At 38.8% G+C, this 17,107-nt stretch overlaps 1 protein-coding gene across 1 annotated transcript in view; it reads right to left on the bottom strand.

Annotated features, from left to right (window-relative positions):
• Nucleotides 1–17,107, bottom strand: part of trappc12 (trafficking protein particle complex subunit 12) — a 29,099-nt gene that overhangs the window by 11,212 nt on the left and 780 nt on the right. Inside the window, exons 2-4 of the mRNA XM_067367996.1 lie at nt 14,578–15,734; nt 12,198–12,314; nt 848–961 (exon numbers count right to left, since the gene is read on the bottom strand). Of these exons, the coding sequence (XP_067224097.1) occupies nt 848–961; nt 12,198–12,314; nt 14,578–15,714 (1,368 nt within the window). The 5' untranslated portion in view covers nt 15,715–15,734. The remainder of the gene's footprint in view (nt 1–847; nt 962–12,197; nt 12,315–14,577; nt 15,735–17,107) is intronic.

Below are 17,107 nucleotides of genomic sequence, written 5' to 3'. Positions count from 1 at the left end.
GGCGTGTACACATGATGGGAGAGGAGAGAGTGAGCCAATTAGCAGTAGGGGGCGTGTCCACTCATGGTGGGGGAGGAGAGAGTGAGCTAATCAGCAGTAGGGGGCGTGTCCACTCATGATGGGGGAGGAGAGAGTGAGCTAATCAGCAGTAGGGGCGTGTACACATGATGGGAGAGGAGAGAGTGAGCCAATTAGCAGTAGGGGGCGTGTACACATGATGGGAGAGGAGAGAGTGAGCCAATCAGCAGTAGGGGGCGTGTACACATGATGGGGGAGGAGAGAGTGAGCCAATTAGCAGTAGGGGGCGTGTACACATGATGGGGGAGGAGAGAGTGAGCTAATCAGCAGTAGGGGGCGTGTCCACTCATGATGGGGGAGGAGAGAGTGAGCTAATCAGCAGTAGGGGGCGTGTCCACTCATGATGGGAGAGGAGAGAGTGAGCCAATTAGCAGTAGGGGGCGTGTCCACTCATGATGGGGGAGGAGAGAGTGAGCTAATCAGCAGTAGGGGGCGTGTCCACATGATGGGAGAGGAGAGAGTGAGCCAATTAGCAGTAGGGGGCGTGTCCACTCATGGTGGGGGAAGAGAGAGAGAGTGAGTGAGAGGGAGATTTGAAGAAAGACTGTAGAAAGAGAGATGCCTGGATGCAGAGGTTGTGTTGTTTCTGCTCCATACGTGAGTAACGTTTGTTTTGAGTGTGTGCTGACGAACAACAAACTCTTGCTTGTATATACTCTCAAATACTTTATGTTACTTTTTTTCTTCCTTGTCACTCATTCATGATCTTCACTTTATTTTTCGTGGGCCTTAAGCTATCGGCGCAGAGAGACCACGGTGCTCTGCTCACCTGTAAGGAGTCTGTGGTGTGGCTGGTGGGCTGGCCGCTCTTGCCGTAGCCCTGGCCGTGAGCCGTCAGCAGTCTGCCCGTCAGGTCCACGGCCGCCCTCCAGTTCTTAGTGCTCTGTGTGCCGAGAGAGAAGATGAAGTCATTAAACAAACAGCTGCTCGCTCAGGAGGAGGCGTGAAAGAGACGACAAGGTCACTGTGAGCGCTCGCTTTACATGACGCTGGCATGTTACAGCAAGACTTCAGTTTCAAAACTTGCATATGTTACAAAATAAATGAAAATCAACTGCAATACAAACAAGGGACTGACAAATTAGGCTTGTTCACACTAAAGTTTTCTTCACATGTGGCGTATTGTGCACATACATCTGATTTGTTTTTCAGATCTGATCTTCAGGACAGAGTGTCTGCAGTGTTATTTTGCATGGATGAAATCTTGATCTGTTTGTTCAGACAGTGCGGTTTTCACATTTTTACTTGCCCTGCCACAAAATCAATAAATAAAATAAGATGGTTATTGTTTAATTGTTAATATTCTAATAAATAGCTTCTTATGACACCAGAATTTTAGATACCAGTGAAATTTCACAGTGAATTTCAATACCACAGCAAAAACTACTAGCTGGACTAATATAAAGTTCAAACATTATGAAAGTGAACAGTCAATAATAAAATAAGAACAAATAAACAAATGACAGGTATTTGACATAATTTTTCTTTGTGTATTTGTCCGTGCAAGTGCAAGAATACGCGAAAGAGAACTTAATTCTGTGTTCAATTCCATCAACTGTTAAAGGTGCAATATGTAATATTTTTGCAGTAAAATATCCAAAAACCTCTAGGCCAGTGTTATATATTTTGTTCACTTGAGTACTTACAATATACCAAATGTTTCCAACTATTTGTAAATCGTGAGAAAATTGCAGTTTTAACCAAGGCTCCGGGACGTGTGAGGAGTCGCCTGTCAATGGCGTCATACCCGCGTTACCCTCGGTTTCCGGTTTTATTTTGTAGAAACCATGGAAACACCAAAGATGCTTTAGAATATTACACATTTTAATAGACAAGAGAACAACTGTTTTGATATATTTATAGACAAGAAAACTAATTGTTGTTATATAGCTCAACACATTTAGTCTTCAAATCATTTCTTGATGTTTTGCGAGTCTCATGCTTTACCATGCCTCAGAGAAAAACACTCTCAGTAGCTATAGCATAATCAGATGCAGCTTTATTTTTAGTAACAGTAATACAGCATTTTCTCCATCATACAATATGTTTTAAAATTAATTGCATGCCATTTATCAACACAATCATCCATCATTTAATCTGATATTGTAAAATGTATCTATCTTACTGCAGTGTGTAACAGTGTCTCACAGCAGCCGCCGAGCGAACGCTCAGAGTAACGTTATAACATAATTTTCAACACTCTCAAATGTATCTAATATGATAAACAGAGCTGCGTTACCTCATACTCATGACCGGAAAAGCGGAAGCAGCGCCGGCGACTGTGTCATAATAAAAGTCCCGCTGTTCGTGAGGCGTGTGTTGATCAATCGCTCCAGCTCCTCATTCAGCTCCACAACACTCGCTCCTGCTCTGCTTCACACTACAGTAACGTTAATAATCACATCCATGAACATGATTTCTTCCTGAGTCCTATCCCTATTCTTTTGCACCGTCTGATGAGGTGAAGACCACATATCCCAAGATTCAGTGCTCAAACTTGGCGTCATCAAGCTATGCCTTTGTTTTGAATAGACCTCTAGCGACCTCTAGTGGACAGAATTCTTACATATTGTACCTTTAACAATCAATCACTAGATTAATCGACTAATTATTAGTAACAACCCTAAAATCTATCCCTCACAGCCTTCATCCACCATATATTCAATATCACGTCTACCCTTACTATACAATCTATAAAAGACTATATTCACATTTTGAATTCATTCAGACTCACAATTTGACATTGTGCAATTTGCTGGTTACACATGCAATGTTCACACCATTCTAACTGTGGATTTGAGGAGAACACTGGATTTTGGCACTTTTTGTGGACATGTATCTTAGATGGCATGCTGTTTGTCTGTTTTGTTTTTCTCATCCTGAGACTTTAGTCTTTCTTCTATATTTTCACAAGCATTGAAAATGCTTGCTCTTTCCTTCTGTCCTGCTCTCTCTCTCTTCTGTCGGAGCCTCTAAATCTTCATTAGAGGGGCAAATGAAGCCGAAAACCACTGGCAGGGAAACGGGCAAAAGCAGCAGCTGCCACTGAGATAAAACATAACAGACGTCAATGACGGTGGAAACGAGGGTTCTTTCTGATGTACTGCACACTTGGGGACTCCAAATGCACGCACAAGATGGATCAGAGACTCAGCTCTTTTAAAGGGATCATTCCCTGTCATCATTAGGGGCTTTTGCACCGGACGAACATTTTCATGGTTTCTATAACTATTGGCGGAAGAACACGCAGGGCCTGGAAATGATTTTAGCTACAGAAACGTCTGTTAGGGAGACTAATTAGAGTAGGGTCTAATGATGCATTCCATACAGATCGGAATTTGGATTTTTCCCACCATCTTCAAGGAAATAATGTCTGGAGCTCCACTCAAAGTCGGACATTCTGCGTGTGAACTCGATCATCCCCGATCTACAGCGAGACCCGTCGGCAAGTCTTGCTTTCATTGAGCTTAAACATAAATACAAACTTTAACTTTAGACATTAAGTTTATGTAATGATACATTAGTTTTTGCTTTTTGTCAGCTGTTTTCAAAACTATTCTATGTTATTTTTATTCTGTATTTGTATTTATTTTTCCTACTATGGTAGTCAATAGGGGGCAAGATCTGTTTGGTTAGTGACATTCTTCCAAATATCTTCCTTTGTGTTCAGCAGAACAAAGAAATTCATACAGGTTTGGAACTTGAGAGTGAGGAAATGATGACAGAATTTTAATTTTTGGGTGAACTATCCCTTTTTACTTCTGCGTATAGTTCACACTGAATGTTTTTGAACACTTTCACCAAAATCACTTCTAAAGCAAGACATTTCATTGAAACTAGTGTTGGGTTCACACCATAATTACGAGATGACAACACATGACACTCCACTTGGAGCTGTTTACGTCCTCAGACTCGGAATTACGTGTTTCTGTGACAACGCTATCAACGGCAAAATGAATCTGCAGCAGTACAAGTCGGAGCTCACTGAAAATGTTAGTTTATAAGTGACGTGAATGCTTTTTACAGCTTTACAGTCTGACTTCACTGATGCTACATGATTATGGAGAGAATATTCACATAAAAGGATGCCAATGCATTTCCTAAATCCTAAATATGTAACTACAGCCTTGTAAAACAGGTATTCATTGTTACTAACCCAAAAGTGCTACAAAGTCCCTGTTTTTTCAGTTTGGTTGTGGAGCTGAAGGAGCAGGACGTATTTTTGGCTTTTATTACAAAAACACAAGATGATCATTTATAGGAGTAAAGATGATGATTCTTTCATAATGGGAATACAAACTTAACAGCTTTGTAAACGAAAGATCCGACAATGAACCAAGGAAACAGAAGTAAAGTGATACAAGGAACAGGTGAGGAATAAACAAAAGCACTATGGCAACAAATCAAACTAGGCAGTAAACAGAGGTATGAATGCACAGAAACAACGAAACCAAAAGAATTCAAAACTGCTGCAGGCTATTAAATAGATTTGAGTGAATGATTCAATGACTCACTCATAAAGAGTTCGCTTGTTTCATTACCGGATGAATCAGCATTATTGAATCTTTTTAAATCAATGATTCAATGACAACTGGTCATTGGACAAAAACAGAATATGTGAAATAGTTTTGGGTTGAAGAAGGGTTGTACACCATTTAGAGTTGAATTATAATTCTGTTTAAACTCCAATTATAGGGGGGAAAAAACCCTACATAGACAGTGAAAGCATTGCATTTTATTTACATAAATATGTAATCAATTTTTCATTAATTCTATACAGTGTACTCATATAACCTTGAAAACTGGATCTATGAGAGTAAGTTCACTAAGTTCTGCTTATAATTTCATCACAGAGACAATGGCAGTGTTTCCTGATTTTGACCCACACAGTTCCCTCGTTTCTGGAGAAACCAGTAATATTCTGTTTCCTTTTCTGAGCGAATAAAAAGCGTCTGGCAGGAAAGAAGGCTGATCAGAACCTGAGCAGATATCACAAGCTTAGTAGTGTATTATAAAGAAGAAAGAATTCAGAAAAGGGTTCAAACAACCTAAAACACCAAAGAAGACTGTGGTAGACCCTGCTGGCCAGAGGTTAATTACTGAAAGTAATCCATGCTAACCTCATTGAAGACTTTTCTACATGCAGCACAGAAAGCTGCTGCTGTTGTCGCATTGTTACCTTCTCAGGTTGGAAAAGCATCTGTTAATGTTTCAGACAAATCTGATATATATAAAAAATGCTCATGTAAGGTTTATGGTGGTAAACCATCTACCAAATATTCCATATCCTCTGAAGGCCAAAGCTAATCTGAATCAGAGAACTAATGACACAACAGACAAGCGTTAGAGCCCATGCCAGCAGAGCCCAGGCTGAATAATGGACTTTGTGTGATGCCGACGGAATCAAAAGTCCTGTGTGGACTGATGAATCAACCAGCTAAAGTAACAGCAACTCATTAATTAGAATTGCCATGTTTTACAGCTGCACGATTGATCGATAAAAGATCACAATCTCAATTAAAACACCCACTTGATCTTATTCATAAATTACACCAACTGGGCTCTGTCTATTAAACCTTTGTCAAGTACAATCCCAGCGATCATTCAGATCTGAGTTCTGAAACAGCTCTTATCAACAACAGAGTTCATTGTTTCTGTCTTACAAACACTCATATTATCACAGAAGTACTGAGATAAAAGTTTATAGTTAGATATAAACACTGATGTCTACGGTAGCGATCAAAATAGAGTAAATCATCTTTTGAAAGGAACTTGATGCTTCAAATAACGACTGTATCGATTACAACGTTACCCTATAGGTGTAGACAGGTGACTGTTAAAAATGTGTTTGTCATTGAATCATTCATTCAAGAGATTCGTTCAAAAAATGCTGATTCATCCGGTAATGAAGTGCACTCTTTATGAGTGAGTCATTGAATCATTCACTCAAATCTATTTAATAGAGTGATAACAGATAACACTTTGTAAATGACATGTTATTTTTGTTTAGATGTCGGTTCAGTATTGAGAATTGCGATCTCTATTTTAAACAAAAAATCTTTGGATACTTTTAATGAAATTCTTACTCATTTCAGACATTTCAACCATGGTCTTGCTTATCTCTGCTTTCTTTGACAGTTTGAGACAGTAAAGGAACATCAGGATTATGGTCCGACAAAAGGAAGAGGCTCATTTAAATCTTTATCAGGTTTCACAGCTTGACTTCACCTCAACACCATCAGATATTTATTGAATCGTTATTAAAAATCAAGCAATATCAAATTCAGTCTTGATTCTGTGAAAATTCTCCATTTCATATTTCACCTGCTAGTTCAACAAAATCACAAGATCTGGTGAGTTTTTAATGATTTTATGCTAAAGTATCTTCAATAGATGAAGCTGAAAATCAGTTTGAAACCATTCTGAATGTAAATGCTAGAGAAGTGAATGCTATATTTGTATATATTTATACAAATGTTTTTTGACATTGTAAAGAAAAAACACAAAAATGGAAAAGACAGCCTTGGAGAAGAAAACCAACAATCTTCAACTTTAAAACGGTTTCATTATAAATGTAAATGTTAGCTGTCTTTGTAACTCTCTCACTGTCTACACTCAATGCACACTTATGGGCTGCACTGAGAGAGATTCAAAGCTTTGCGGCCAAGAAAATAAGATGGATAACAATATTATGAACAGCTGGAGAGGAAGTCAGGATGGTGCCGCGAGAAATAAGACCAAGATTAGGAGCTAAAAATAATCACTGGAACCCCGTACGGAGACGACAAGAGCCAGACCAGAAGAAAAGAGAGAAATGATCAAGTGGAAACAAGGGCGGCTGAGGCATCCGTCTTCTGTAGAACGAGTGATTTTCTCTCAGGTTCAGATGAACGGCACATGTTGTGGTGTATGTGAGACTTTTCTCGCTGTCTGAGCAGTTTTTACTCTGGGGATGACAGATCTGGATCAGTATGTACTTCTACACTAGTCCCAGTTCAGGACCATTTTAACAGTTACATCTTAAATATATGTACATATAAGAAAGAAAAAAAAAAAAAAAATATATATATATATATATATTACAACAGTTCTTTCTGGTTCTCGAATCCGAATGGCTGAGAGCCGTGTGATATTCTCCCAGTCTCATTCCACTTGCAGCAAGTGTCAAGGCGGTCAAGCAAATCCACCATATTTTTTCAGAAGTTGTTGTGTCACGAAATGTGGTTTTAATAGTTTTTTAGGTGAGAATGTAGTTATTTATACCTCAAATATGTGACTCATAAACATAGTACCTATTTTAATATTTGTTTAGACGCTTCTGCAGATGTGAGCTCCAGGCAGTCAGCGGTCGTTCAGAGCTCGTGTACCCGCAGAGAACAGCTTCATCTCGGCCAGTGCTTCAGGAATTTGGCTGGCTCTTATGTAGATTGTGGTTAAAAATATAATTAATTTGGGGTATATCAAACAGGCAACCTTTAGTCTTATTAATCTATTACTTGTTCCAGAGCGAAATTATTTGGGTTAAGGGGAAAATTTTATTTCATAAAACCAATATTTAGGCTATATTTAAGAGTGCTACTAGAGTGCTAATTTTGTATGTTTTACTAAATTGTTTGCTTATGTTTATTTGTTTATTTGATTGTGTTTTTTGTTTGCTTGTGTTTATGTCTTTTATGATGGCTATTGTTGTTAATTAATTTAAATATTGTTGTTCAATAAATATTATTTTATATAAATAATATGCAGTATTTGAGAAAGAGTCCGTCAATAGTATCAGTGAAAGTTACTTTATTACTCCATTAGTTGGCAGCAAAGACTCTCTTTCTGACTGATTCAGAACAAGGAAGTTGTTTTAGCGCTGTGGGAAATCCCCTTAACTTTTAAAAGGACAAAGACAAAGATGTTGTGCTCCTCTGCGGACATTCAAACTGATTTTCTGCTGTGTATATAATATTATGGACATCAACCTGAAGAATGAATGCTCTATCAGATGCAGGTAAAACACTCGTTTAGTCCATCTCTCTCTCATAATACTCCACATATTACAGTGAGCTTCAATGAAGCGACTCAACATTCCTCATTACTAGTTCTGAAGTGACGTTGTAGAATTAGTAACAGTCAAACTGTCAACTTGAGATTTGAGTCTGTGGCGGAAGGAAGTAGTTCCTCACAAAAGAGGCTTTTAAAGGCACTCTGTTGTTGTTCTTATTTTATTTACACACTTGTGCTGTTGTATAAACGCAATATCACACTCGTAGCCGTGCGATATGGCTCTATATCAACATAGCTGTGCTAATATAGTCATACTGCACGGCTACGAGTGTGATATTGCTCATATATATATAAAATTAAAATAGAAATGAACTACAATCACAAGGATCATAACAAATGTCATTCAACCCCTTCCAAACTATTTTGCACAGTGCAAACAAAATCACTTTTGCACTAAAATAAATAAACTAAAATAATTAGGCCTAAATTTAAGATGTACGTATTTGAATTTCATATAAAATCTCCATCCATTTGATAACAGTTTTAACATAAACAGTCTAATAAACTTAATTTGATGCATATTTGTCAGTCACAGATAAATGAAACAGATAGCATGGTTTATTATTAACTATTTGCATTCATTTGATTTATTTTAAATAGTCATATTTTCAAAATGCATTCATTCAGATTGCTTATAATTATATCTGTTAATAGTGAAAACAACTACATTTACTCTGTTAAAAGAACCATTTTTCTAGTTACTAGTGGTACTTACTGTAATTGTTGTAATAATAATGTGATAATCTGCTACAGTAACATGCATGTTCTGTTTTGGTTCTGTTTTTTTTTTTTTTTCTCTTCCTCTTCTGGCTTGTCTGTGTTCCCTAGTTAGTTTCCCTGGTTGTTAATTAGCTCTACGCACCTGTTAATGTCCAGTTGATTTCTCTCCCTTGTAATTATGCTGCCTTCACGTACTATTGGAAATTTGATAATTCCCACTTCTGAAGTCATTATTACGAGCTCATCGCATTCATGTTTTAACTTTTTACCTAGGAAACTCGTATTTACGATATTTACGTATTTCAATTTACCCGAGAGCATGTGAAGGCAGTATAAATCCCTCAGTTTTCTTTGTTTCATTGCCCGGTATTGTTTATGTTAAGTGTGGTTGTTTCCTGAGCTTCTTCCCTTTGATTCTCCTACATGTTCCTAGTGGAATTTACTACCAAAGACTGTTTTTGTTCCTTTCGTCGTGTGCTTAACCACAACCAACCATGACAATATTAAGATGTGTATTGTGAAGAGGGCTACACAAATAAATTTGACTTCATAACGCTCAGTATGAGGCCTGTACTCCTGGCTTACAGTTCAAAGAACCAGACACATTCACATGCTCAATTGCACATTATCAAAACCAGTTTCCGACTACATTTAAAGTAAAGTTTAAAGTCAAATTACCACATGACCTCAGCAAGTACGTGATATAATTCAGCATAACAATTCAACACACAGCGGCGCTTCTCCCTCAAGGGTTTGTAGTTTAACACGCCCCAGAGGAAAGCCAAACAGAAGCAGTGAACCGGAAAATGACGGTATTTGGAAACACATCTTACATACCCTTCTTAAAGGTTAATTTAGGCATATTAAAAAATGAAATGGCTTGATGATTTCAGTTTTTGGTCCACATTTTCTATTGAAAGTTTGAATGGGATATGTCAAATTACATTTTTTAATTTGCAATATTTTTTAATTAATTGCATTTTTTGTCAGTCATGTATTTATCAATATTTGGGGGGCACACGATCAAAAAAAAATACGATCAGTAAGTCATGGCAACTTAGTACTTAAATTATATTCAACTATTTTTTTTTTTTTTTTTTAGATGAATCTCATTTAAGTTGAAATGACTAATTTGATTTAAGGCAACCAAAGTTTTTAAGCTGGAATATCTAAACATTCTTAAATCAAGATACATTTACCTTAGAAGCAAAATGACTGAAGATATTAAGCACTGTAAACAGAAAAAAAAAAAATATTAAAATTAAGTGAGTTTATGCTTAAAACAATATATCTGTCAATAAACTTAATTCAGAGAGAAAACAAGATTATTTTTCTTCTGCTGTTGGCAGATTTTATATTATTTTTTTTTTTTTATTTTTTTTTTAGCACAAATTCACTTAATTTTAACATTTTTAAGATTTAAAATCTTATGTCATTTTGTTTTTCCAGTAAATGCATCTTTATTTAATAATGTTTAGATATTTGTGCTGGAAAACAAGACAGAAATACAGAGTATTTTTGCAGTGAAATGAATGTATACCTTGAATGCAATGTTAGTCACTTTGGATAAAAGCGAGATGCACATGTAAATGTATTTGTTAACACACACAGGGTCTTTAAGAGCGATACAATGCAGTGTCTGTGAATGTCTAATCCTGCGTGTGTCTCAGTAACTCTGAGCCTCAAACACGTTTCTCCTCTTGATCCTGCCTGTGAAGTCCGGGATCTGGGGATTAGAGCTCATGCTTCCACACTACAGGCTGCCTCAGCACTAACACACACACACACACACACACACATCTAGTGTATCCTTGTCATCCAGTGAAGGACGTGGGCACAGCAGGCGAGGCTGTGCATCTCAGGCCTGTCTGCATTAGTCTGACGCTCGTGTTCAGAGGTAAATCAGTGAGGCAGTCATTTTGGGCCCCTAGGGCTACAGCTGGCACTTCATGTTGCCTGATACAGCACTGCACACACACACACACACACACACACACACACACACACACACACACACACACACAATATACCATGTATATGCCACAAATATATCAAATCTTCCCGATATACATTCTCTTACAGTCGTGTTCTCATTATAACTTCATGTAGTCTATATGACACTGCACATGTATTTTCCTCATCTAAATGATTACAATCATATTTAAAGCCATTCAAAACCATCATGGTGACCAGTGCACATCTGCAGTGTCTCAATTAAACGAATACATTATTTATCAGTGTACACGTACCCTACATCCTACACCATATTTTTCAGTATTACCAAGTCGTAGTCGTAGCTATCTACACAGCTTGATGATATTTGCATGTGGGAATAAGGAACAGACATGTCTTGATTTCTATAATTTCAAGCAAGAACTTGTGTGCATGTCATGTGGATGTAGACTGGATTTTAGAAATCCAACACAGAGCTGAACACATTGTGTGACATACTGGCCATTGCTGGAGGTGGAAATATCAGTCCATCAACCTTGGGCTTACTGTGAAAAGATTTAATTCAGTAACTATATTGTGAGTGACTACTATAGTACTGTCATACTATATTTTGATCATCTGTTCACCCCTAGTCTCAGAAAAACACTGCCATTTTCCAACTAAAGGCTGGAATTCATTACAGTACAAGATTTTATCTCTGATTTTGAGCAAACTGACACATGTACAATAAGTCTCCAGAATGTGTGTGTGAAGTTTCAGCTCAAAATCCCCCACAGATCATTTATTATAGCTTGTCAAATTTGCCCCTATTTGGCTGTGAGCAAAAACACGCCGTTTTTGTGTGTGTCCCTTTAAATGCAAATGAGCTGCTGCTCCAGAAGAGGGCGGAGCTTTAACAGCTCAACAACAACAAAGCTGGAGAATCTCACGCAGCCAAAATGAGGAAAGTGTTCAGCCTTACATTGTTCAAACCGGAGTCGACACTGATGGAGAGACTCAGGAAGAAGTTACAACTTTTAGACGTTTCTGAATGGTTAGTGGATAAATTGATGTAGTTGCTGTGGAGTTGATTCAACTCATCCACTAGCATGTGCCGTCATGTTCATCTTTTGTGTTGAATTGACCCTCGTTTGTGAAGCAGTCCGGTGTGCTACCTATTGTATTGTGCTACCAACACTATATGGCTGTGGGTGGATTTTTACCAGTATAGGCTGGTTGTTTACACACATCTGTGGTCAAACATGAAAGTGAATTTTGCATAAAAGGTCTGCTTTAAAATGTGTACTGTATTCCAGCCTTAACACACATACACGTGTCTGTCTTTGCTGAAATGAGTCAAAAACTAGGAAGACGTGAAGAAGTCCATGAAGGAGCAATCATGGTCTGCTACTCACTATCAGTCGCTTGAGTCCCAGGAAGTTCTGCTCCACTGAGTTGGCCGAGAGCACCTGTCTCTTCATAGCTGCCTGATCGCCCAGAAAACGCTGCATGAGATCTTTCACCGCGTCGCCCTGCAAATCAAAGAGATTACGTTTCTGCTTCGATTCCTGTTTCAGAGTGTTCCCACACTGAGAACAATGAGACAGATGGACAGAGATTATTATTCACTAATAGGGCTTAATTCATCTCGATTCGTGTGTTGATTCTCTGAGATTTTCCCAATGCATGGTGATTCTCTCTCAAAACGATTCTGAGCTTAGTTTTTAACAGCAGATGGCGCTCTAGGCTGGTTTTTAACCACATGCTCATGAAGAAGAGCACTCGTGCATTCGGCATTCCATTTGCACCTTATTGAACTTTTTGATTATTGTATAGAAGGTTGAAGTGATGTGTGTAAGGAACTGGAAGCATGTGTGCGGCTGTTTCTAAAGCAGCGCCATCTGCTGTTAAAAACTAAGCTCCGAATCATTTTGAGAGAGAATCGCGATGCATTCAGAAAATCTCAGAATGGATCCAGAATCATTTCCCGATTTGCGATTCAACGATTTATTATCCCAGCCCAATTCACCATGTCTTCACTTTTATTCACTGCAGTTTAAAGACAATGTGAAATGGACATACACTGTTTGGGTGAGATTTTAAAAATGTTTTTTAAAAAAACTTCTGCTCACCAAGGCTGCATTTATTTGATCAAAAATACAGTAAAAACAGTAATATTGTGAAATATTATTCCAATGTAAATCAGCTGTTTTCTATGTGAATATATAGTAAAGTGTAATTTATTTCTGTGATCAAAGCTGAATTTTCAGCATCATTACTCCAGTCTTCAGTGTCACATGATCCTTCAGAGATCATTCTGATATGATGATTTGATGAACTCCAGAGGGGATCGCACATTTGCGGTCTCTGCCCCTAAATTATGGAACAGCTTGCCGTTATATATTAGGAACGTACCGACGCTCGACCAGTTTAAAAGCCATTTGAAAACATATTTTTTTATGATAGCGTTTGATCATAGAAGTTGCGGAGGTTGCTAGTATCATAAATGCCTCTTCTGATCCTAGTTTAAGATGTTCTTTGATTGTCTTAAGGTTTATTTATATTTTTACTTAGGCTATATAACTATATGGATGTGATCCTTTTTTAAAAGTTGTCTTCTTATTGTGTCATTGTTTGTACAGCACTATGGTCAACGTTGCTGTTGTTTTTATTCAGTGCTTTATAAATAAATTTGAATTTGAATAGCATTTATTTTAAATAAAAAACATTTGCAACAATGTAAAAGTCTTTACTGTCATGTTTGACCAATTTAATGCATCCTTGTCGAATAAAAGTATTAATGTCTTTAAAATCCTTTCAAACATGGTAGCCCTCACATATTTCCAACCCGAAACAGAAAGTTAAGGTGAGGTGCATGAAAAGCCTTTTTTGACCTTTAGTTATGCTAAAGTAACCCTAAAGGTAACATCTCAGCCTATAATAGATGGACTCAAAGGGCCCTATCACACACCCGGCACAATGCGACGGCAGGCACGACGCAAGTTTGCTAGTGTCAGCCTGACGCAGTTATTATTTTCAGGTCCTGCGGCACGTTGTTTAAATAGCAAATGCACTCGTGCCCATCTGTTCACCTATGGGCGTGCTGGTCTGAAACGAGGTGTGTTCAGGTGCATTGTTGGCATGTTGCTATTTTGAGGAGCTGAAAACAACTGTGACATTGACCAACAAAAACCTGCAGTATTGTGTTATTTAAAGAGCGTGTTAGTAATATGCGCCTATAGGTGGGTGCACAACACGTGTGCACTCTGATATTACACACACAGCAGCACACACACATTTTTAAATATTAAAAGGATTCCTCACTGGATAAGCGCTCAGTGTTTCCCCTGGCAAATTCCGGCATGTAAATAGCGGATCCGTCATGGCGCAGGCACAACTGGCTTTTAAAGGGAATGGGAGATGAGACTCTGATTGGTTTATTGCATGTTACTCCCAAAACACACCCATGACTCATTAAGAGGATAGGGACAACCCTTTTGGACCATTCGCCGACCATTTTTTCCGTCGTTAAACTAACAAACGAGGATTCGGACACGCCTTAAGTGCACCTGCACCTGCGCTTCAGACCATGAGGTTAGACCATTAAAATAGGGCCCAAAGGCACAAAACTCCTCGACTTTTGAATTCATGTGGACTTTAAAGGAGCACCTAAAATATAATAAAATTCTGTCATTATATAGTCTTATTTCGTATCAAATCTGCATGCTGTTTTTGTTTGCAACACAAAAAATAAGATAAAAGAATCCTCATGCACTGTTTTACAATTGCACTGACCTGTAGGTTGTCAAACCTGAGTCCAGGCATGGCCAGCTGCTCTCTGTCAATCTGAACAGGACTGATCTGCTGTGTGGCCACCGATATCAGAACTTTCCTGGTGTCGTCTGAGGGAAGCCAGGCGTCATAGCGCTTATCCAGCTCGCTGGTGATCAGGGCACATGCGAACGGGTCGTCGCCGCTTGAGAACACGGCCTGGAGCTTGTTCACGGGCTCCGCGGGGCTCACTTGTGGTTTTGTAGCAGCTGGGGTGAAGTAGGTGCTGGTCGGCACAGCTTCCTGAAGCCCGGGGGCCGGCGGAGATTCTGGAGTGGTGGCCGTCTTGGGCAGCTCTGCATTCGGGTTGCTGATTGATATGAACGAGGTGGATGTTGTGAAGGAATCGAAGAAGTCCGAGGCGGGGTTGACCACGGCGTTGTCTGTGAAGAACTTACTGAGGCTGGGACTGGGCTGGCACACTTGAGGAATGAGTTTGTTGGGGGTTTCTGAGCTGCCGATGGTAAAACTGGGAGATTTTACTAGCGTGGGCTGAAAGCCGTCGGGCATCAGGGCTTGTGCTTTGGGTTGCACAGCCTGGCTGAAGATGGTACACACCGGGACAGGCTCCTCTTTGGGGGACGTATCTATATTTATCTCGAGCGCTGTCTCCTGAGCTTTGGGAGACTCTGGGTTTGGGTCGTATGGGGGAACAATTTCCCTTTTGTCATCCGTCTGTGCAATCTTCTCTTCGTTCTCTTCGTCATGTAAAGGCTCTGATGTCTCCTCAGGTTCGGCAGCACCGCTGTCTTTTCGCTCTTCTGTATCTCCATCCGGTGTTTTGGACTCCGACACATCCTCATCTTCATTCTGACCCAAAAGTGAGTCGATGGGAACGACGTCCTCTTCCTCGCTGTTGGGGGAGTCTGAGATCATCACGCTCTCCATCATCTGGTCGTTCAGCTTGTCCATTAAGCTCACAGAGTGAGTGCTGTCATCCTGCGGTGACGTGAACGCTTCGGCGTCCAGGTCGATGCTCTCCTCTTGGAAAGACGCTTCAGCGGGGTCGGTCTGGGGCGGGACAGAGGCTTCGAGAGTCTCACCGGCTCCATCTATATCCAGAGTAACAGGCCTGTGAGCCGGACCTTCACTGCTGTCCATGACTCCAGCCTGGATATTCCCTGTGATTCCCAGCCAAACAAAACCGAGATCAATCAATCAGGCTGAGGAATTATACTCACATAAACACCCTTGTGAAAAACAAGTACACTTTAGCATTCTTATTACAGATATGTGTGAACTGAATGTAATGTTTTCAGACACTTAACTGCATGATATTTACAATTGGTATTATAGCTTAAATGTATATTAAATACATGTTACAGTTAAAATTAAATTATAAATCAAATACTTTACATGTGCTTAGTATGTTAGTCAACATTAAAATAAGTGAACTTTTATTATTATTTCCATCAATGTGAATGTCTCAGTTGAGCTTTATTTATTTGTATTCGGTTCATTTCACTGTGGATTCTTTGGTAAATCAATCACATTTCGACACAAACACACTTTTACGATATGAACTCGACAGTAATGCAACAACATGTCAGTAACTGTGTTCATTCTAATGCCTGATCTGATATTAATGATTCATGTACAGTCACATGATCTTTGTGTGTGTGTCAGTAAATCAAACCAGTGACTAAACGCTCAACTTCACCTTGTTTCTCTTAGTAGGAGGAAAATAATCTGTTATTTAAACTGTTATTTAAATTATATAAAGAAAGCGATCAAAGAACGCTCCCTTTACAATCGCAGGAGCTGTCAATCAAACAGAGTGAGTTTAACATTCTGGACTCGCACCAAAACTCCTGTTTTATTCAACAAATCTCTTAGTTACATCGCGTTTGCACTGTTAGTTATGATGAAACCATTAGTTAGTGTGCAGAAACTGAGTTTCAGTGACGCGATCACTGCTTTCATGAGCTCAACAACATGTCTGTGATCGACTACATGATCATCACTGCAACCTTTCATGCCACCATCTGAATATAATGCTATAGATCTAAATGTAATGCCATAGATCTTGATTCACGATTAGTTAACCTTGAGAGCTGTAATAGTTAAAACGTGCCAGAAGAGTAATACTAGCTATTTCATATTCAAAGATGTCAGCCAATCACAGCAGTGGGCGTTTACACTGAAGTCTCACAGAGACACGCCCCTTAAAACAGAGCGTTCAAATCAGAGGATTAAATCAGGGTAGGAAAAATGCCTTTTATTTCTAAATTATGACAATTTTTGATCTTAAAAGCATACTAACATTATAAGTGCACCCCAGGAAACATTATAAAACAACAAAACAAAACAGTTCATGACTCCTTTAAAACATAAGCAGTGTTGAGGGTAACGCAGTACATGTAATGCAAGTTACGTAATCAGATGTTTCAAGTAAATAGTAAAGTAATGCATTACTTTTCAACTTACAATAAAATATCCGTCACTTTTTTCAAATAAGTAACGCAATATTGACTTGACTTAAATGCATTGCTCA

The sequence above is a fragment of the Chanodichthys erythropterus genome, chromosome 18, assembly GCF_024489055.1.
Source record: "Chanodichthys erythropterus isolate Z2021 chromosome 18, ASM2448905v1, whole genome shotgun sequence".
Classification (NCBI taxonomy): domain Eukaryota; kingdom Metazoa; phylum Chordata; class Actinopteri; order Cypriniformes; family Xenocyprididae; genus Chanodichthys; species Chanodichthys erythropterus.
The sequence above is the reverse complement of the archived record's forward strand: the minus strand, read 5'-3'. Positions and strand labels throughout refer to the sequence as shown.